We start from the raw sequence: 23,817 nt of genomic DNA, 5'->3' as shown, positions 1-23,817 counted from the left end.
CTGTGTCGGTATCTTCTTCAGATGGGAGTTGTTTAATGTAAAAAAACAGAAGTTGCACATGATGAAGGTTATTTTTTTTTCGACACATTTTAATCCGATTTTTTGAACGTTATTGATTTATTGATAGATTGGTTACAAGCATTTCCAAAAATTATATTTTTCATTTTTCATTTTCATTTTTTTATTTTTTTTTATTTTTTTTATTTTTGTTCTTATTCTTAAGATATATGCAACTATTACACACTAAAATTTTCTCATTTATGATGCCATCTAACTAAGGTTGCATCAAATTTTATGTTTTTTTAAGACATTATGAATTACCGTAGAGGAGGAAACAAAACTGTAAAATAATTTGAAAAAAAGAATAGAAGAAAAAGAAAGAAACAACTCTTTGTAATCTATTATCAAAACTTCTTACAATAAATTTATTACCTACAAGTTAAATCTATTTTACTTTGAAGAAAAGTTCAAATTTTTAAATATTTCTAAAATAGTAAATATAAATTATTGATTAAATTACTTTTAATGATAACTTTTAATATTCTATTCTTTTACATTTTAATAATAATTCTGCAAGTATAATTGATCATTTGCTGTACAAAGGATTGAATCTATTTCATAATATATATTTTTTTATTATCTACAAATATCACTTATAGTCATATATATATATATATATATATATATATACATATGTTCTAATTTCTAATCTGATTTTTTTTTTTTTTTTTTCAATCTAAAGGTTTAAAAATCAATTTATAATAAATTCAGTATACTTGCTAAAAACATCTGAGTAAAATTTAATAAGTTTGTATATTAATATATAAGTAATTCTTTTCTTCATTATTTTGTATGTATATATATATATACACACACACAAATATATGGATTTTATTTCAAATATAAGTTTTAGTGTTTTTAAATAGCAATTTAAATATGCCATTTTGTTCTTTTACAAATTGATTAAGTAATCTATTGTGTATATATATATATATATATATATCTATAATTGGCACATTATACACATTACCCAATTAATTAAAACATAGTACTTTTTTATATTCAAAATAGGTATATTTTCTAAAAGTACTAAACAAGTGTATAAAAATTTATTTATTAGTTTTGGTATTTTAGATATTAATATAAGTGAACATAGCTTCTAGCAACAAATTGTCACGGACCAAAAATACAGACAAGAAATCTAAACAAGAAGTTCAAGAAGAAATGACAAGAACTAGATTATCAGATGAGTACAAGAGCAACGCCAAGAGAATTGAGCTAAAGCTTCAAGAGATGTGTTGTCGAGACTGAAGAACTCTTCAGCCTCGACTCCTATATATACTACTGGCCTATGGTTCTAAGGAAGCGCATCAAGAAGCTTCCCAAGAACTATGAAGCTTCTCGAGCAACTACCCAAGAGCTAGGAAGCTTCTCAAGTAACTTCCTAGAATCTACTAGAATATTCTAAGTATCTTCTAGAGCCTTCTAAGAGAATCTTCAAAGAATCTTTAGGGAATCTTTGAAGAATATTCTAAGAGAATATTTAAGGAATCTTCTGGAAGTTTCTAGAGACTTCTTTCTAGAAGGTTCTAGAAACTTGTCTCTAGAAAGGTCTAAGGACTATGTCCCTAACATCACCTCCTCCTTTAGCTTCGAGGTCTCCGAGAAGCAATGTTATCGTCAGTCAATATCAACGCAAGAAAATGAAGATCTGTCGCATAACCTCTGCTATGAACTCCAATTGTTGTTCACGAGGCAAGTGATTCAATGGTCCTTGAAGCCAACGGTAGTGGCCCACGCCTTCAACTTCTGACCAAGCATGAACCTCCGTATCTTCATTGTGAAATTGTCCTGCAAACACTCCTTCTGGCTGACCATTGTAGGCAGGCTCGACCTCAAATACAATCACCAGCGATCTGTTGCTCGGAATCATTCGATGTCGTCGTGGTGCAAGCGGTTCTTCATCTCGCGGTCGTCTTCGTGAGCTAGTTGCTTGAGATGATATGACAAGTGTAGTATCTTGGCTATCCATATTCAAAGGCTAAAACAATAAGAACAAACTTGGGCTACTAACAAAGTTCTACGCTATCTTGAAGAGAATGACTACATCAACTATGGATTTTGGTGGTGCTCTCTCCTCTTTTCTGTTTTCTATATGAACAAGCTTCAGTAAGAAGCTATCGTCGAACCGGCTTGGGTTTCTCAGGATATCGTCGATGAAACTCCTATACCTTTTGCGGCGCATTCGCGAGATTTTCGGCCGGCTCCCATGTTCGTTCATTAATATCGTAACCGCTCCAATGCACAAAGTATTCTAATTTACCCCGTCTTTGCCGTGAATCCAGGACCTTTTCCACCTCGTATTCTTCGTGGTTCTCTATTTCTATGCTAGGTGGTGGACATTGTACTCTTCCAGGAAAAAGACGATTCTCGATAAGGCTCCAACAAAGAAACATGAAAGACAGGATGTACCTTCATAGTAGCTGGTAACTCCAAACGATACGCTACAGGATTGATCTACTTCTGGATAACAAATGGTCCCAATCTCCGATAGTCCAATTTGTCACATGGCCGCTTGGTCTTAATATTTCGTCGAAGCAGCCAAACTTTGTCTCCAATCGTGAATTTAGGTGCCTGATTCCGAAATTTGTCCGCGGACGCCTTGTAAGATTCTTGGGCAGTTTGCAATTGAAGCTTCAATATAGTTAAAAGTTGCGAAAGCTCCTTCACCAATCCTTCAGCTGCCGGATTGTTAATCGTTGACGAACTCCATAAGTCAAGCTTCGGATGGTATCCATAATTGGAAAAGAATGGCGTTTGTTGAGTTGACGCATGAAGGGTGTTGTTATATGCAAACTCGGCTAGCGATAGATATGCGACCCAATCATCTTGTTGATAGTTGATGGTGCAACGTAAATATTGCTCTAAAACTTGATTCACCCGTTTTGTTTGGCCGTCCGTTTGAGGATGAAATGCCGAAGAAAGCTTGATATCCACCTTCAATATTTCAAAAAGAGATTTCCAAAACTTTGACACAAACTGGGTTCCTCGATCCGATACGATATCATCTGGTAGACCATGATATCGATACATATTATCAAGAAAGAGTCTTGCTGTGTCTTCGCTTGACGATGTCTTCTTGCAACGGACAAAATACGCCATCTTTGTAAGCCGGTCTACGAGAACAAAAATGCTGTCAAATGAATTCGATGGTGGTAGATCCGTAATAAAGTCCATGGAAACCGAAGACCATGGTCGGCGCGGAATAGGCAATGGCTGTAGAAGTCCATAAGGCCGATGTCGAGGGTTTTTGGATCTTGAACAAATGTCACAAGATACAACAAAATCTTTCACATCCTTCCACATTTGAGGCCACCAGAAATCGCGGGAAATAAGTTCCAAGGTCTTATTGAATCCAAAATGTCCCGCAGCTGGAAAGTCATGACGAGATTGAAGAACTCGGAGTCGTGTTGGCCCTTTTGGGATATACAATCGCTCTTCGAAATATACTAGATCTCCTTCCATCTTGAATTTATCATCACTAGCATGTTGCTTGATATCAAGGGCTAGAGAATCTTCAATGGTTGCGGCCCGTACCTAGTCGAGGAAGTCAGCATCAATTGGTACAATAGCTGCGTTGAGTCGAAATTTCTCTGGCTTCAACAATGTCGTGCACTGTTGATCAAATGCTGCATCTCCAGCCTTTGGCGCGAGATATGATCTCCTTGATAATGCATCGGACAACCCTTGTTGCTTCCCAGGCCGATAAGTAATAACAAAGTCGAACCTGGATAGCGACATACTCCACCGAACTTGATGCCGATTCAAAACCCGAGCCGACATAAAATACTCCAAATTCTTGTGATCCGTATATACGGTCACTGGATGTGTAGTTCCTTCGAGAAAGTGGCGCCACTCTTGGAAAGAATCTACTATAGCAAGGAGTTCCTTATCGTGGATCTCATAGTTGATCTCAGCAGCAGAGAATTTTCGAGAATAGAATGCAACTGGATGGAGCTTCTCATCTACGCCCATCTGTGAAAGTACAGCTCCCAAAGCAAAATCCGAAGCATCTGTCTCCAAATAAAAGGTCTTTGTAAAGTCCGGATGTACCAAGATTGGAGATGTAGTAAATACCATCTTCAAATCTTGAAATGCTTTTTCTGCGATAGGTCCCCATTCGAGCTTGTCCTTACACGTTAACCGAGTGAGGGGGGCAGCAACTTGAGAATAATTCTTGATGAAGATCCGATAGTAGTTAGCAAATCCAAGAAAATATTGTATGTCCCTAACCGTCTTCGAAACTTCTCAAGTCATGATTGCTTCCACCTTCTTTGGATCCATCTTCAATCCTTCCGTAGTCGTGATGAATCCCAAAAACTCCATCTCAGTTTGGTGAAATAAGCACTTCTCCAATTTGGCATAGAGTCCTCGCTCCCATAGTTTTTTGAGTACCAGACGAACGTGCTTCTCATGTTCTTCCTCGTTCTTAGAAAATATCAAAATATCATCTAGATAGATGACAACAAAATCGTCTAGATGCTCTCAAAAGATGCCATTCATCATGTGTTGAAAGACCGCTGGAGCATTAGTAAGACCAAATGGCATGACATTGTATTCAAAATGGCCATACCTTGTTCAGAACGCTGTCTTCCATTCATCTCCTTCCTTAATTCGCACAAGGTTGTAAGCTCCCCTTAGGTCAATCTTTGTAAAGATCCTTGCACGCCCAAGTTGTTCTAAAAGACCAGAGATCAAAGGCAGTGGGTAGCGATTTTTTTTTGTCACCTTGTTGAGACCTCGATAGTCCACGCACATCCGTAGTGAGCCATTCTTCTTCTTCACAAATAAGATTGGTGCCCCAGCTGGCGACTTCGAATGACGGATGAAGTTCTTGACTAGATTCTCGTCAATATACTTCCGCAACTCAGTCAACTCCGTCTGCGACAAATTGTAGATTGGTCCAAAAGGTGGTTGTGTTCCTTCTTGCAATTCAATGGCATAGTCATAGGGTCGATGCTCTGGCAGCATATCAGCATTCTTCTTTTCAAAGTCATCTTTGAATTCTTCATACTGCTTTGGAATAACCAAAGTCGGAGTTGCATCTTCTCGAGTCGGAGTTGCGAAGATGAAAAGAGGTGTATTTTGCTTGGCTTCCTTCATAAAAGCCCTTGCACCTATAAACAAGGATTTGTTTCTAGACATTGTCTTGGCAGATTCTACCTTCAAGGAGTTTGTTGGAAATGTCACTTTCCGCAACTTCCAATCTATCAATGGATTATATCTATCAAGCCAAGATAGTCCCAAAATGATAGGACATGAAGGGGTCTTGATAACATTAAACACAATATTGCTCTCATGGTTTTCAAGACGTACCTTCAATGGTTTAGTTTCATGGATAACATTGCCCGAAGACAATGGTCGTCCATCTATGACTTCTACATGGACAGGCTTAAGTTTCTTTACAAGAGAAATATTGTGAAGCTTGGCAAACTCTTCATCTATAAAGCAAGCGGATGCACCCGAGTCTAATAAAGCATCGACTTGTAGTTCTTGAATACCCAGATGTAAAGGTATCATAAAACAATCTGAAGGTTGAGTTGAGAGAAAGGGACCTTGATTAATTTTGGATGTTGAGATGTCCAGCCGCACGGTCCCTATTGTGGCTGGGCGTCCTTGTTTTCCTGCATGCTTGTACTCCTGAGTCTTGTTGTTTGAGGCTTCTGTTTCTTCCGACAATCTACAGCTTTATGGCCCGCTTCTCCACAATATAAACACAAGTTTTGTTCAAACCGTCGCTTCCTTTCCTCAGCTATGAGGGGTTTGAAACGTACCGCATCAATTTGCATGGGTTCAGGATCTGTGGAGTGATTCTCTGGACCTTTTGAAAATGTAGCAAATGCTCCATCATTTCTCCAGCTTGATCGTCTTTCTTGTCGTAATTCAAAGAGGCGGTTGTCACAAATAATTGCCTGAGATATAAGTTCTTCTAAAGTATCTGCCTTAGGCATGGTGATCAATAAGTTCTTGACATCATCTCTCAGTCCATATCGAAATCGTGTCATGAACGCCTTATCATTCCAATCAAGATCACATGTAAGCTGTTGAAATTCTGCAGCATAGATTGCAGCAGAACGTGATCCTTGTCGTAGATTTTGTATCTTTCTTTCAGCCACTCTTTCTCGATCGCTATCTCCAAACGTAGCAGTAAGTCTCTCTATGAAAGCCTCTAGGTCGTTAAATATTGGAGAATCCTTCTTCAATAGTGGAGCAAACCAAGAGCGAGCATTTCCTGATAGAAGAGTACCTATGAAAGCAACCTGGGTAAATCCATTCGGATAACGAGAAGGGTATAGGCGTAGGTAAAGCCGTACTTGTTGCACAAAACCTCGAAAGTTGGCTCTTGTTCCGTCAAACTTGTCTGGCATACTCGCTTTTGGTTCTTTCGTACTAATCCTTGAAGTATCTATAGGGGTCGTATGTGACACATGTCTTGCTTCTCTCAGTCGAATAATCTCTTGTTGTAGGCTATGAATTTTGCGTCTAGCTTCTTCGGTCACTAGATTAATTTGAGGTTCTTTACTTGAATTGCGAAGAAATGCAATCTCCTTTCGTACACTATTCATAAGAGCTTGAAGATCTGCAAGAGTTGCCACTCTATTGTCTACTTGTGGAGATGAACTGTCTATGACCTGGTCTACTTCCATATTTAGAGAATAGATGGATTAAAATTTTGAGAGAAGAAGAAATTGCTAAGTCTCTTGGAGAAAATTGTAGCATTACCTGTCACTAAAACCTACTCGGAGAAAAGGAAAAAAAAACACTAAACGATTTTAGTTTTAGAGGAGGGTAATCCGCAACCTCTAAAAATGCCTCAATGCTTTCGAGAAGAGGGGTAATCCGCACTCTATCAAGAAGGCAAAGCTCTGAAATCGATGTTAACAGTCTTTTCTACTAGCTATGCTAAACAAAAAGAAGGAATTAATATCAGACCAAGAGAGGGTAATCCGCAACCCTTAGAATGCTCAAGTATCTCCATGGAAAGGGGTAGTCCACTCTCTGCCTCAAAGAACTAAGCTCTGATATTGTGATTGAAAAAATATCAGTTTAGAGGAAGGTAATCCGCAACCCCTAAAGCGCTAGAATACCTTCAAGAAGAGGGGTAATCCGCTCTCAAACAAGAAGGATTCAGCTCTGATATTAAGATAAAGGTAGTCTCGACAAACTGTCACGGACACAAAATACAGACTTGAAATCTAACAAGAAATTCAAGAAGAAGTGGCAGAACTAGATTAAACAGATGAGTACAAGAACAACACCAGAAAGGTGAGCTAGAACTCCAAGAGATGTGTTGTCGAGACTGAAGAACTCTTCAGCCTCGACTCTTATATATACTACTGGCCTATAGTTCTAAGGAAGCGCATCAAGAAGCTTCCCAAGAACTATGAAGCTTCTCGAGCAACTACCCAAGAGCTAGGAAGCTTCTCAAGTAACTTCCTAGAATCTACTAGAATATTCTAAGAATCTTTTAGGGCCTTCTAAAGAAATCTTTAGGGAATCTTCAAAGAATCTTTAGGGAATCTTTGAAGAATATTCTAAGAGAATATTCAAGGAATCTTCTGGAAGTTTCTAGAGACTTCTTTTTAGAAGGTTCTAGAAACTTGTCTCTAGAAAGGTCTAAGGACTATGTCCCTAACACAAATAACTATAGTAAAAAAGTAAGAATGTATTTCTTTCACGTTAATCATAGTTTTGTGGTTGTAACTTTGATTTTATACTTTTAAAGTTCAATAATAGACATCTTATAGAATACAACATATTGTCACTGACACAAAATACAGACTTGAAATCTAACAAGAAGTTCAAGAAGAAGTGGCAGAACTAGATTAAACAGATGAGTACAAGAACAACATCAGAAAGGTGAGCTAGAACTCCAAGAGATGTGTTGTCGAGACTGAAGAACTCTTCAACCTCGATCCCTATATATACTCCTACTTAGGAAGCTTCTCGAGCTACTTCTATTAACTAGGAAGCTTCTAGAAGGTTCCAGAGGCTTCCTTTCTAGAAGGTTCTAGAAACTTCTCGAGCTACTTTTATTAACTAGGAAGCTTCTAGAAAGTTCCAGGGGATTCCTTTCTAGAAGCTTCTAGAAACTTCTCTTCTAGAAGGTTCCAGAGACTTCCTTTCTAGAAGCTTCTAGAAACTTCTCTCTAAAAGGTTCCAGAGGCTTCTCTTCTAGAAGATTCCAGAGGCTTTTTTTCTAGAAGGTTCTAGAAACCTCTCTCTAGAAAGTTCTAAGGAATATGTCCCTAACATCATCTCCTCCTTTAGCTTCGAGGTCTCTGAGAAGCAATGTTGTTGATCAGTACCAACGCAAGAAAATGAAGATTTGTCATATAACTTTTGCTATGAACTCCAACTGTTGTTCACGAGGCAAGTGGTTCATCGACCCTTGAAGCCAACGGTAGTGGCCCACGCCTTCGACTTCTGACCAAGCATGAACTTCGGTGTCCTCATTGTGAAATAGTCCTGCAAACACGCGTTCTGGTTGACCATTGTAAGGAGGCTCGATCTCAAATACGATCACCAGTGATCAGTTACTCGGTATCCTCCATCGTTGTCATGGTACATGTAGTTCTTCATCTCGGGGTCGCCTTCATGAGCTACTCGGTTGCGATACTCTGACTGGCATAGTATCTTTCTCTTGGCTATCCATATCAAAAGACCAAACTACGATCTATCTTGGAGAAAATAACTACATCAACTATGAATTTTGCTGGTGCTCTCCCCTTTTCTTATATTGTTGGGAGAACAAGCTTCAGAAAGAAGCTATCATCGAATTGATTTAGGTTTATCGAGATGTCGTTGATGAAACTCCTGTACCTTTTGTGGCGCATTCGCAAGATTTTCAACTGGCTCCCACGTTCGCTCATTAATGTCATAGCCGCACCAATAAACAAGATATTCTAACTTTCCCCACCTTCGCCATGAATCCAATACCTTTTCAACCTCGTATTCTTCGTGGTTCTCGATTTCAATACTAGGTGGCGGACATTGCACTCTTCCAGGAAAAGATGACTCTCGATAAGGTTCCAACAGAGAAACATGAAAGACTGGATGTACCTTCATAGAAGCCGGTAACTCCAGCCGGTATGCCACTGGATTAATTTGCTTCTGGATGATAAATGGTCCCAATCTTCGATAGTCCAACTTATCACATGGTCGCTTGGTCTTGATATTTCGTCGAAGAAGCCAGACTTTGTCTCCAACTTTGAAAGTAGGTGCTGGATTCCGAAATCTATCTGCAGACATCTTATAGGATTCTTGAGCGGATTGTAATTGAAGCTTCAACATAGTTTGAAGCTCCGATAGTTGCTTCACAAATCCTTCAGCTGCTGGATTGAAATTTGTTGACGGACTCAATAAATCAAGCTTCGGATGATACCCATAGTTAGAAAAGAATGGTATTTGTTGAATCGACGCATGGAGGGTATTGTTATATGCAAACTCGGCTAGTGATAGATATGCAGTCCAATCGTCTTGCTGATAGTTGATGCTGCATCGTAAGTACTGCTCCAAGACTTGGTTCACCCGTTCCGTTTGGCCATTAGTTTGAGGATGAAAAGCTGAAGAAAGCTTGATATCCACCTTCAATATCCCAAAGAGAGATCTCCAAAACTTTGACACGAATTGGGTACCTCGATCTGATATGATATCATCTGGTAGTCCATGATATCGATACACATTATCGAGAAAGAGTCTTGCTGTGACTTCACTAGACGATGTCTTCTTACAAGGAACAAAGTGTGCCATCTTCGTAAGCCGATCTACCACGACAAAGATGCTGTCAAATGAGTTTGATGATGGCAAGTCCGTGATGAAGTCCATAGAAATTGAAGACCATAGTCGACGTGGAATTGGCAATGGCTGTAGAAGTCCAAAAGGGCGATGCCGAGGATTCTTAGATCTTGAACAGATGTCATAAGAGAGGACAAAATCTTTCACATCCTTCCACATTTGGGGCCACCAAAAATCTCGGGAAATAAGCTCCAAGGTCTTATTGAATTCAAAATGTCCCGCAGCTAGAAAATCATGGCGAGATTGAAGAACTCGGAGTCGTGCTAGTCCTTTTGGAATGTACAATCGCTCTTCAAAGTATAAAAGATCTCCCTCCACCTTGAACTTGTCGTCATTGGTACGTTGCTTGATATCAATGGCTACTGAATCTTTAATGGTCATAGCACGTACCTGGTTTAGGAAGTCAGCATCAAATGATACAATAGTAGCACAAAGTTGAAATCTCTCTGGCTTCAATAACGTTGTACATTGTTGATCAAACGCTACTTCTCTAGCCTTTGGTGCAAGATACGATCTCCTTGATAAAGCATCGGATAGTCCTTGCTGCCTTCCAGGTCGATAAGTGATAACAAAATCGAATCTAGATAGCGACATATTCCACCGAGCTTGACGCCGATTTAAAACTCGAGCCGTCATGAAATACTCCAAATTCTTGTAATCCGTATATACGGTTACTGGATGTGCAGCTCCTTCAAGAAAGTGACGCCATTCTTTGAAAGAATCTACTATAGCAAGAAGTTCCTTATCGTGGATCTCATAATTGATTTCAGCACCAGAGAACTTCCGAGAATAGAATGTAACTGGATGGAGCTTCTTATCTTCACTCATTTGTGAAAGCACAGCTCCCAAAGCAAAATCTGAAGCATCAGTTTCTAAATAGAAGGCCTTTGTAAAGTCTGGATGTACCAAAATTGGAGCTGTAGTAAATGCTGTCTTCAAATCTTGAAACGCCTTCTCCGCCAAAGGTCCCCATTCCAACTTATCTTTGCATGTTAATCGAGTGAGAGGAGCAGCAACTTAAGAATAATTCTTGATGAAGATCCGATAGAAGTTAGCAAAACCAAGAAAGCATTGTACGTCTCTAACCGTCTTCGGAACCTCCCAAGACATGATTGCTTCTACTTTCTTGGGGTCCATCTTCAAACCTTCTGTAGTCGCAATGAACCCCAAAAATTCCATCTCCGTCTGGTGAAATAAACACTTTTCTAATTTGGCATATAGTCCTCGCTTGCGTAGTTTCTCCAAGACCAAACGAACATGCTCCTCATGCTCTTCCTCGTTTTTAGAGAATATTAGAATATCGTCCAAGTAGATGACAACAAAATCGTCGAGGTGTTCTCGAAAGATGTCATTCATCATATGTTGGAAAACCGCTGGAGCATTGGTAAGACCAAAAGGCATGACATTATATTCGAAATGACCATACCTTGTACGGAATGTTGTCTTCCACTCATCTCCTTCCTTGATTCGTACGAGATTATAAGCTCCCCTTAGATCAATTTTTGTAAAGATCTTCGCACGTCCAAGTTGTTCTAAGAAACTAGAAATCAAGGGTAATGGGTAACGATTTTTCTTTGTTACCTTGTTGAGACCTCGATAGTCCATACACATCCGTAATGATCCATCTTTCTTCTTCACAAATAAGATGGGTGCTCCAGCTGATGATTTTGAATGACGAATGAAGTTCTTGGCTAGATTCTCGTCGATGTACTTTCGTAACTCTGCTAACTCCGTTTGCGATAGATTGTAGATTGGGCCAAAAGGTGGTTGTGCTCCTTCTTGCAAGTCTATGGCACAATCATATGGTCGGTGTTCCGGTAGTATGTCGGCGTTCTTCTTTTGAAACACATCTTCAAAATCTTTATATCGCTCCGGTATACTTACTGTTGAGATCTTCTCCTCGGTAGTTGGAGCCGCATAAATGACAAATGGAGTGCCTTCCTTAGATGATCTTATAAACGCTCTTGCTCCAATGAATAAGGATTTCTTTTTTCGAGGTTTTTTACTAGGTTTTTTCTTGGGTGGTTTTGTGGGAAAAGTCATCTTCCGCAACCTCCAATCTATCAATGGATTATGTTTTTTCAACCAAGAAAGACCAAGAATAATAGGATTTGATGGGGTTCTAATAATATTAAAAATAATATGACTACTATGATCTTTAAACGTTACTTCTATAGGTTTTGATTCATGGGTGATGCTACCAGACAATAAAGGTCGCCCATCTATGACCTCAACATGAACAGGTTTTGATTTTTGTACTAAAGGGATCTTATGACGCTTTGCAAATTCTTCGTCTAAAAAACAAGCAGATGTTCCTGAGTCTAGTAGTGCTAAGGTTCTCAGTTTTTGAGGGCCGATAAACAGAGGGATTGTAAAACAAAGGGCAGGTTGGGCAGAAAGAAAGGAACCTGATTGTTGTTGGGATATTTCATTGTCCAGCCGCACGGTTCCTACTATGGCTGGGCATCCTCGTTTTCCTGAACAAATACTCTCCTAGTCTTGACTATGCCTCGATTTTGCTTTTTGGGGCAATTTCCGACTTTGTGGCCTTCTCCACCGCAATAAAAGCATAAATTTTCCTCCATACGTCGCTTTTTTTCTTCTATAGTAAGAGATTTGATACGTACCGCATCAATTTGCATGTCTTCCACCTCTCAATGCGAATTTACACTGCTTGCCGACATAGTTGGAGCATGACAAATTGTATGTTGTCTTGAGCGTTGGTCTTGGCGACGTTGGAATAGGCTATTATCGTACTTCACGGCTTGGCTAATGGCTTCATTGAGCGTTCGTGGATCAGGAAGAGTTAACAGCAAATCCTTCACATCATCTCTTAAACCCCAATAGAATTGACTCATCAACGCTTCTTCATCCCAATTGATGTCGCATACTAATTGCCTGAAATCCGAAGCATAGACTGATGTAGAACGCATCCCCTGTCGTAGCGACCAGATCTTTGTTGTAGCCCATCGAACCTTATCGTGTTCACCAAATGCTTCCGCAAATGCTTCCAAAAAGGTTTCGAAGTTGTTTAATATGGATGATCGTTTCTCAAACAAAGGAGCAAACCATGATAGAGCTTGACCCGTAAGTAAGGTTCCAACATGCCCAACACGTGACTCCTCCGTTGGATATCGTTCGGGCTGTAAAACTGTTATCAACCTGATTTGATTGACGAATCCTCGAAACTTGGAACGTGTTCCATCAAACTTATCTGGAAGGCTAACTCGAGGCTCCTTGTGTTGTAGAACTAGTGATTCTTGTCGAACCTGAGGTAAAGTTGTTTCTCCAAGTGTCGAAATTTGAGGCTGGTGTAGTTTAGATTGTGCTATCCCAGATACTCCATCATTATGAAGCCTTGCCACCACTCCTTCAATCTCTGCAGTTCTTTGTGATAACGTAGCGAGGGCATTCATAATAGCATCTAACTTAGACTCCGAACTTTCTGTCATACTAATGTCTTGACCTCCGGCCATTCTAAAATAAGGACAAAAATGATCCTATAAGAGGCAATACTGGTTTATAGGAGGGTAATCCACAACCTATAAAACGCCTTAAGAATTTCAAGAAGAGGGGTAATCCACTCTCTCCAAGAAGAATAAGACTCCAATATTGTAACAGAAGAAGTATCAGTTTAGAGGAGGGTAATCCGCAACCTCTAAAAAATGCTAGTATACCTTCAAGTAGAGGGGTAATCCACACTCTACTAAGAAAGAACTAGCTCTGATATCTCAAGTTAGTGTAGTCTCGACAAACTGTCACGGACACAAAATACAGACTTGAAATCTAACAAGAAGTTCAAGAAGAAGTGGCAGAACTAGATTAAACAGATGAGTACAAGAACAACACCAGAAAGGTGAGCTAGAACTCCAAGAGATGTGTTGTCGAGACTGAAGAACTCTTCAGCCTCGATCCCTATATATACTCCTACTTAGGAAGCTTCTCGAGCTACTTCTATTAACTAGGAAGCTTCTAGAAGGTTCCAGAGGCTTCCTTTCTAGAAGGTTCTAGAAACTTCTCGAGCTACTTTTATTAACTAGGAAGCTTCTAGAAAGTTCCAGGGGATTCCTTTCTAGAAGCTTCTAGAAACTTCTCTTCTAGAAGGTTCTAGAGACTTCCTTTCTAGAAGCTTCTAGAAACTTCTCTCTAAAAGGTTCCAGAGGCTTCTCTTCTAGAAGGTTCCAGAGGCTTGTTTTCTAGAAGGTTCCAGAGGCTTGTTTTCTAGAAGGTTCTAGAAACCTCTCTCTAGAAAGTTCTAAGGAATATGTCCCTAACACATATAAAATTTTAAAGTTTTACTAATATAAAATCTAATTCTTTTTGTGTATATATATATATATATATATATATAAGGTATTGTTATACATCACTACAAGGTTTGTTATTGCTGCTACAATCCCCCTTCATCACATGTCACTTTTATTTAGTACTTTTCAACCCAATTAAATTTTCTTTGTTCAATAATTTTTAAAGTATTTGATTAAATAGAATTTTAATTGGAATAAAAAAACTAAAAAATTATGTTGAATGGATGGCAAGTTGTGGTAGTAGCAAAAACTATAGTGGCATTAGTAGTATATATATATATATATATATATATATATATATTATAGTTTACTATCTTAACAAATGCCTATTCATTTATTTTCATTAAACTCATAAACAAGTGTAGAACATTCTTGTTTTTATATCAGAGTCATAAAACAAACCATTAACATCACACCATGTAAAATTCAATGACTAAATTTAGATTTAAATAATTAAATGATTTTTATTTTTATTATAAAGCAAAAATGAGAAATTGTGTTTATATTTATTTACATAAAAGCTGTAGATTACTTGAAAGTATGTGGTCTACATTTAGATGAGCAACATTACACCTCGTATGAATTAAAAGAATGACACAGATGTTTCAACACGAAAAAAGTAAAAAATTGCCAAGTTGCGGGAATTATTAAAGTAATTTACAATGGAACACATTTGGGTAGAAATTGAGACAATGTTTCTGATAGGACTTCCGATAGGGTCACAAGGCCTATTTCTCACTAGGTTTATAAAATTGTAGGGTACAGAAGAGGTCATTGTTATAGCGGTTCGTCTGAAGGAAAACAAGGATATATTGCTGATACACTATTACCGAAGCAGAACCTGTCTTGCGCGTGGCATTAGGTGAATGAAGTGCGCATATTGTATGTTGTACAGCACACATCATACGCAAACTTGAGCTGTGGTTTTGAGATGTGGAGTCCTTCAGTGGCATTACATACGAGGAACAGTTATCAAACAAGGGCAGAATGGGAAATCTCGTCCTAGAATACTAGTGGCAGGATATCCAAGAATATCCGCTAGCAGAGATCACATACATAATGCAATACACTTATGTCATACACGTAATGCCTCGTAAGATCGAGGATATGTCACAATTGCTTCTTCTGCAGCAGAAGCAGATTGATTATGGATGAATTTTCTGCAGCATCAGTTTGGTCCAGATTTGCCAGTAACTGAATTGTCCTATAAATACTAAAATTATGGAAAACTGAGACTTCACCATAATCTCTTGAGAAACCCAAGGCACATGGAAAAAATAGGAAACTTCATTAATTTAGTTCTAGGATTCTCTTTGATTGGAGGCCTTGTAACTAGATCCCTGATTCCAAATGACGCAACCAATCTGCAACTGACGGCAGAATTCGAAAGAATTGCACCAATCTACATCAAATGGCCACTCCTCTGTTCCACGGAATATATCTGTGAATTATTCCATATTAAAACAATCATGTCGGAAAATCTTCTACATCTATCAATTTTTGACTCATGAACTTACAACACGTATTGTTGCACGATTCTATTTACAGTGCAAGTTGAGTTTTGTGTAGTAACCGGTAGCAGGACAAAATTTGCAGATATTTACGAACGCACATGACTACTTGGTGGCTCAAATCCCAACCTCAAAAGTCCTGACAATAATCGGACTGGCTTCGTATATTTGAGATAATGTAGATGGTGGCGTTTTCATCAAAAGAGTGGTTGTTGCTTGAGGCCCAGGCATTATGACAGAAGACATTATTCTGTATAATTTAAGGCAGAAAATAGACGCCCTGAGATCAGTCAAGAAAGTTGCGCCCCAGTCACGGTTTATGTTGAGCAACAAGATCAACAACTGCAGCACAGTTCTACTCACATTCCCATTTTCTGCTCCTCATCAAGATGGGTTACCGGAGGCAAATTTTTTTCTTACCAAGCATTGAAGCCAGCTTTAATGCTTCAGCCTTTTCAGCCTCCCCAACAGTGCCGCTGCTACTGTTGCTAGATAGGAAATAGTCACCCATCATGATGCTGCTACTGTTTTCTGTCGACGTGAATCCGCTTTCGTGTCGACTGCCTTCGTCCATGTTGTCAGAGGGACTCGACGCTCTCTTCCGAGGTCGAGTAAGGGGCGCTGCTCGGAGGCGTCTAGTGACTGGCCCCTGCTTCTTCTTGGGCACCTCTAAAGATGGAGGAGCTAAACAGTGGATGTCCCCATCGTGATAGACACTTTCCACACCTACCATAAGTGAGCATGTCATGAGTGAGCATCTCAGACGCCTCAAGCTCTTGCAGATGTCAGAAAACAAAGGGCGTAAGCTCGCTTCAGCATGCCAACATCCCTGGATCAACACTTTAAGCTCATCAGGACATTGTTCAGGTAGTGAGGGCCGGACTCCATCCAGTACCTTCCTCTTCACTTCGATGTGAGAGCATGTGTTTGAGAAGGGAACAGCTCCAGTCAGTATCTCGTAACACAACATCCCAAAGCTGTAGACATCAAGTTGAAATGGGAAACTCTTCACTTTAGAACCGACTTGCCCGCGAGACATCAATTCAGGAGCCATCCATCTAGTTGTACCAGTGTTTGGGGTCTGATTGGAAAAAGTACTGCTGTTTTCTTTCGTTTTTGAAAGCCCAAAGTCTGCCAATTTCGCACAAATGTGCTCACTGCCATCGATGTACTTTTTCTTCTTGAATAAAATATTTTGTGATTTCACATCCCTGTGAACAATTTTGTTATTGTGAAGGTAGACCATGCCTTCCCCAATTTGAAGCATGATGTCAACTGCTTCAAAAATGGTGAAAGGACCATCGTGACTTTTCTTGTGGTGCATCCTATCTTGCATGAGATGAAAAAGGTCGCCGTCCATCAGCTCCATGATAATGGAGTACCTGTTGTTGTCTATGGCATAGCCCAACAAGGGCACAATATTAGGGTGAGCCAACCCTGCTAATATTTCAACTTCATTCTTGAAACTCGGGTGATTTGATCCGTAAAATATCTTCTCAGCAACTTCGAACCTGAACCATCTGGTTTTGCGCACTTCACCAAATGCACCTCGTCCTAATTGTGTACTCCCCAAACGCTCCACTGATTTAGCATGGTCTACTTCCCAAATGCTGAACTGAACAGTTCCTGACAAAATCTGAGTCAATCTTCCATGTAGACAGGAGGCCAGCTGCTGATCCAGATTGTTTGAATTGCTTGAGTGACTCATATGAGTTTCCAGTCTCTTCAACAAAGTTCTTTGATCTCCTAGAGCCCTCTCTTTAACCAAACTGACCACAGCTGGTCTCATTTCTTCAAGCTCGTCCAATATGTGCCTGAACAGCTTTCTGCTGCTCAAAAGTTTTGTGCTTAACTCCAAATCGAAACCTAATGAGGATACATGCTCAGACATGTTCGTAAACAGCATAGCAGCTTCAATCCAATTCTTTTTCCTGCAATCCTCTACAAAGCTCTCTATCTCTTTGGCCAACCAGCTCAGAAGCTTGAAAATTTTGAGGCAGTTCCCTCTGTGTTCACCTGAGTGGCTTAGAATGCACTCCTCGGCAATCTCGACAGCTGATTTGAGTTTTTGAATCAAATACTCACACTGACCATGGTTAAATTGAAATGGTGTGGTAACACTTGGAGAATCCATGCAGCTCTGTATTTGATGCATACACTCTTTCGCAACACTCAAGTACCTCTGAGGCGTATTTTCTGAACAAATAGTCACACACATACGCAAATAAGTGTAAAGTGGAGTGTGTTAATCTTCTTCTTTTGAGGCATTTGAAACCTAAGTAGATGCTGAATAACATAAAGAGAAAAATCCATGCCCATTATGAAAAACTAGGCACAAAAGACTTGGGATTTATCTTTGCTGGACCAATTACTACGATCACATAAAAAGTTCAAGGTTCAAAGTGAAATGTTCAAATTGAATATAAAAGTAAACTAACTTACAACATCACATATTTACGATAGAAGGAACTTACCCACTGTCTTGGAAAATCTGGTAACAGCTTGAATCACATTCCACAAACGTTGAGCCATGATTGATGAAAGTAGCGAAGTCGCTACTCAAACGCTCATTCCAAGTAGCTGGAAACTGGTCACGCGCTCTCCTGTGTAAGAAGTGTTCGAATTAGCACCATAAAACCGTGCAAAACATTTGTGTCCAACCAGATGGGTAATTTGCAAGATCACAAAAATCGATTGTTCTCAACGAAATGTCGTGTAGGAACGTTGATTACAGTCTTAGTTCTTCCATAAGCCTCGAACGATCACTCACTCTACAGCCATCCAATCCAAGTCGAATGCCGAGCTCGGACCAATTTAAAGCTTTCTGTGCTCCATTCCGCACTCCAAGTATGTATAAACGTTGATATCGGAGCCTGAACTGCATTGTGAAGCTATGGCCTCTCCCTTCATTAACCTACACCGCGATTTACTACTCAGAATCTCAGTCGAGGGTTGAACACACTCAACTTGAAGATCCCAGTCAACATGAGGGTCGTAATCAACGACAATGCAATAGATGGCCTTCTCCTTAATCTTGCACACGAGATTGGGAAGTGGGAGTAGACATATCTAGCTACAAAGAAGGAATTTTGCAAATCCTAAGCCCACTACACGAGCTTCCTTAAAGCAAAACCTCCAACGATAACCAGGAAAACGCCAGACTATTAACACATCCAGCACCAACGTAGCAAACCCTCAAGAGACGTCACAGAAAATACTATACAAAACACACAGGAGAGGAGTGAGCTGGGCATCAGTAGATATCGCATCTTGTTCTCGTTTTGGGTTTCCAGAGACGATCATCTACAAAGAGCCAAGTCACAGAATTTAGAAAGCGGCTGTGTGAGGGCTTTGGACTACAACTTAAACCGAATTGGGTTGTTGCTCGTTTGGTTCTCACCGACATGGCCTCCACCCTAAATTCCATTCCCTGCTAATCTTTCAGATTTCGGTGCTTCTATGTTCTGGCTCGCTTCCATTTCACGACTGTTGTGATCATCAGTTGCTGTCGACGCACATGCTGACCCCGCACATGCTCACAAAGTTTGTTAATAACAAAAGTTTATCAATTGATGTGTTTCAAAGATTCTTCTAAATCAACAAAGAAGAGTCTTTTGAATCAAAGCAAGAATTATACATAGAAAAAGATACATATAACTCCATAATAGATTTGTAGTTTAAGGTTTTAAAATAAAAAAGATTTAACTAGAAAATTCTTATATATAATCTTTTATAATCATATTATTATATTGAAAAGTTAAGGTAAATTTTAGTAGATTTTTTTGTCTATTTTTCAAAAATAAATTACTATTTCATAAATAAATCACTAATTAATTTTTTCTAAATATTAATTTTTTTAAAATAAAATTTAAAATACTATTTTGTAGTAAATAAACCATAATAAACATGATACATAAATTCTAGACTTATTCTAAGAGAAAATCTTTATGTACTATATTGTTTTATTATATGATTGTTCTAATATGTTTAGTGGTAAAATTAGTAGCTATTTGAATGCACTAATAGTGTACCTATTGAGTTCTAAAAAAACAATTAATTTTTAAAAATTTAATTGTAGAAATTGATTTAGTGGACTTATTATTTAATAATTATGATGATATTTCTTTAGATAGAAATCCCTTGAATTTAAATTAATTATAAATTTAATAAAATTACAAAACCTCATAGCATGGAATAAAAAAATTATTATATCTATCTAAAATTTTAGTTTTTATTAGATAGAATGTTTAATAGTGAAGTTATATTATTTTATTTCAGTTTAATAAAATATTGAAGATATTATCTTATATGCCTTGTAGTAATTTTTTTGCAATACTTATAGGTAATATGCTCTATCTCTAAACACATTTTGTTACATTTGTAAATAACTAAAAAAATATAATTCTATAAATAAGAGAAGCCACCTTGTTAGATGTCTAAAAATATGTGATTTGGTAATAAAAGATATGAAACCTATGTAGTCTATATAGAAAATGAGCTAATTTCTAAGAAAGTATTGTTTGTATTTTTTTCAATAGTATAAATCATTGCCAATATTAAGGCCTTAATAGGAGTATATATATATATATATATATATATATATATATATATATATTTTCATAATATTATTGCAAAATTATAAAAAAATAGCTTATTTATATTTCAAACAAGCTTTTAAATAAGCATGATTCTAAATAAAATGTTGGATAAATTTTTAGGTATGAATTGAATCTTTCTTTCTATTAAATTATATATATATATATATATATACATGTCTTTAATGTATTTAAATTCAAGCAATATATATTTAAAAAAGATTGAACAGGTTATTAATATCTTAAATTTCTATTTAATTTTTTATTATATTATATTTTATTTTATTTTAATTTTTTAAAAAAATTATATATTTTCCTTGTGTTTTGATAGAATATATTAGTTGAAATTTGGATTTTGTTAGTTAAGAATGTTTTTGGTTGATTGGCAATATATAATAGAATTAAAATTAAATATATTATAAGTTTGAATTTTTTTAAATTTATAATTATTTTAGAAATATAATATATTTTTTGTAGGTTATTTTATTTAATATTATAGACTTGTTTATATCCAAAAATATGTTGGATAAACTTTTTGTATTTGGTTTTGTATTTTTCTCTCAACAATTGATATCAATGCAAGATTAAAGATATCAATTGCAAGATTCCAAAAGTAAAATTTGATGTAGAAAAATTTGACAAGAAGAATAAATTTATAATAAAAACTATAAAAATTACTATCTAAGAAGCTTATGAATAAAGATGGTAAAAAGTGGAAATAAATTAGCCTAAGAATGGTAATTAAAAACTTTTTGAGTCTTGCAAATGAAGTGATGAATATTTTTATAAAAAATAGTTTATTACCAAAGCTATAGATAAAATCAAAAAGCTTATATAATAGAACTTATCTAAATGTATGTTGCCTAAATTCATAAATTGTCTAAATTCATGCCAATGTTGTTGTTTTATAACATGACTATGTGGTGAAAGATAAAAATATAGATTCTATTATAGAAGAGTCTATTTGAAAGATGTAATAGAAAAATATGGATAAAAGATAAGAAAGTAATAAAAACTTTTAGTGTTAATGTTGTCTTTTGTAAAAAAAGATTCTACTTACTTTATATAGCCATAAATAAGACAAAAAAGTATATTAGAAAATTAAATAATATGACCATCTTCAGAAGGGAATTAAGAGTAATTTATACGAGAAACTACCTTAAGAAATCAAGAATTGATACTCAAAGGAAATTGGTTGTGAACTAAGTTCAAAATTAGACTCTACGGCACAAGCTTGCACACTTATAGTAATTTTGTAACTCTTTTGATGATTAAAGATCAAGATTGAAGGCAAACATTAGAAATTTTTTTTAGCATTGGTTTTGAGCGATTTGGATGCATACTGAATTTTTGAGAGCTTTTCAAAGTGAGAGATGCATTCAAAGATTTTGAATTTTAAGAAATTAAAAAAAACTTATATATTTGAAGAATTTAAAAGAATTACAAAATTCCATTCAAAATTACAAAATTTGTTATTGTGGTTTTTTAAAATTATTTTCATAAATTTGAAGTCAATTGAACAAATAAAATATTACAAGTTCTTTCTTCTAATTGATCAATTTGATTTTTCTTAAACATTGTGTATTTGATTTTTGCTTGAAGATTGAAATGTATTTTTTTATAATTAAAATAAAAATTTAATTAATTGACATTGGGATTTTAAAACAACTATAGTAAATTGATTAGGATTTACTAGGAATTTGTTTAGGATTTTTTTAGGATTTGTTTAGAATCATATTTATGATGTTGATTCAAAAACTTAAAATACAAACACTATCTACCAAATCAAAATATATTGAATGTAACTTTAATATTATAGATTTTTGATATCTATGGCTGTTGTAGATATTTGTTTTTTTCTTATTATTAGCAAATATTAATTAAAAACTCATCTTTTTAAATAAAATATTCTTTATATACTTTTATTTTTATAATCTTATTATTATTACATCAATTGCAATTTAAATCAAATATTTATTTAAAAAAAGTATTAAATTAATCTACTATAATTTTAAATCAATCTATCACATGACTTTATTATTTACAATTGATCCAAGGTTCTCCTTGCTTGGCTTCAATTTCTTTGTAATAGAAGATGTATCAACCTAAAGGGCCTATTTATTAATTTAAGAAAAAGACCTCAAACAACTTTTTGTTGATGGAGTGCCAAAACTTGGTAAATATTTCTCATGGCAATCAAAAAGAGCCTTTGGTATTTGATCCTTTAACTATTTGTGGTGCTATTTAGGTAGATAGATTTAAAATCTAAAAATATCAATTTAATATTCTTTTTATATATTTTTATCTTTAATAATTAAGATAGCTTGGTTTTCAAACTTACAATTAAAAAAAAAGAATTTATTACAATTTTTATGTATTAAAACTATCTTTTAATCAAAGATATAGCTATCTATGTTTTGATAAGTCACTTACACACTTTTCTATTCACAAAATGGAATAAAAAAAGTAAATTATTACTATTGGTAAAATGCCACTTAATCAAACAAATCTTTAAGAAAATATAGAAGAGCCGCATAAGATAAATTGATTAAAATCACTTCATTCTATAATCCAACTTGAAACCTTATACTAATAAAGATAATTCAATCTAATTAACATCAATAATATAAAACATAAGTCTCTAATATATTTTGGTATCACTTTTGATACACTTTTGATTTTGTATAATAAAATACTATTCTTCTACATATAATTTTCTATATGGTATCATGGTAATATTTTCTTGAGGAGATTCAATAGTATAATTAAAGTAGAAATTTTCATGGACTGTTATAAAAATTGAAAGAATATAAAGAGTCTTGCAACATCAATATTTGGAAGGATAATTGTTAGTGGTGGAGTTCAACATGTTTTGAAGACTTAATTGTTGTTATACTTTGCTAAAGGAATGATGTCTAAAATATAAGAAATTAGTCAATTTATCATAGATAGCATTAGTGTAATGCAATGACTAAGAACAAACATTGTAGAATCAAACAAACTTAAAGAAACTTCCAATTATTGTGTTTGAAAGATAAAAATGAGAAATATTCTTAAAGATAAAAAAATATAGCATTTTGTATGCCTAAGTGAGTCAAAACTATTAATAGATCTCGAAAAAATTATGCTAGAATAAGAAAAAAAAAATACAGCTCTAATAATCTTCATTCTATCACTCAAAGACAATGTATTACATCACATTGCAAATTCTAAAGAATCCAACTTATATTGAGAAACATTGAAGAATATCTTCAAAAAACATAGTGGAGCTAGAGTACTTTACCTAAGCAATAAACTAAGCACCATCAAGCCAATATAAAGCACAATAATCAAAGAATTCATTAAGAAGATAAAAAGAACTTATAATTCAACTTTTAAGTATTGATGATGCAGTTCTTAATAAATGTGTTGTGTAGATAATGCTTGGAGTGCTTCTAAAGAGTTACTTCCTTATTTAAGTAATTCTTTGTCAAGATGAATTACTCAAGTTTTAAAAACTCTACGGCAAATTATTGCTTGAAGAGATAAGATGAAAAGAAGATCAAT

At 36.1% G+C, this 23,817-nt stretch overlaps 1 protein-coding gene across 2 annotated transcripts; it reads right to left on the bottom strand.

Annotated features, from left to right (window-relative positions):
- Positions 1-15,434: 15,434 nt before the first annotated feature.
- Positions 15,435-19,126, bottom strand: LOC112292929 (light-sensor Protein kinase). Of its 2 annotated transcripts, none has more exons than XM_024541937.3 (3): positions 18,447-19,126; positions 18,151-18,279; positions 15,435-17,872 (listed from the first exon to the last, which is right to left on the bottom strand). In XM_024541937.3, exons 2-3 carry the CDS (start codon positions 18,206-18,208, stop codon positions 16,071-16,073), a joined length of 1,860 nt encoding a protein of 619 aa, XP_024397705.1. In that variant the 5' UTR covers positions 18,209-18,279; positions 18,447-19,126; the 3' UTR covers positions 15,435-16,070. The 2 variants fall into 2 exon arrangements, with proteins under 2 accessions (XP_024397705.1, XP_024397707.1); XM_024541939.3 differs by having other exon boundaries at positions 18,409-19,024.
- Positions 19,127-23,817: the final 4,691 nt, after the last annotated feature.

Source organism: Physcomitrium patens, chromosome 15 (genome assembly GCF_059467195.1).
Source record: "Physcomitrium patens ecotype Gransden chromosome 15, ASM5946719v1, whole genome shotgun sequence".
NCBI classification, from domain to species: domain Eukaryota; kingdom Viridiplantae; phylum Streptophyta; class Bryopsida; order Funariales; family Funariaceae; genus Physcomitrium; species Physcomitrium patens.
This window is presented reverse-complemented; position numbering and strand designations above follow the sequence as displayed.

Excerpts from the sequence above, each read along its gene's own strand:
- LOC112292929 (XM_024541937.3), bottom strand. The coding sequence starts at position 18,208 with ATGGCTCAACGTTTGTGGAATGTGATTCAAGCTGTTACCAGATTTTCC. Across the intron at positions 17,873-18,150 it reads CAGATTTTCCAAGACAGTGG|AAAATACGCCTCAGAGGTAC; the intron begins GTAAGTTCCTTC and ends CTATTTGTTCAG.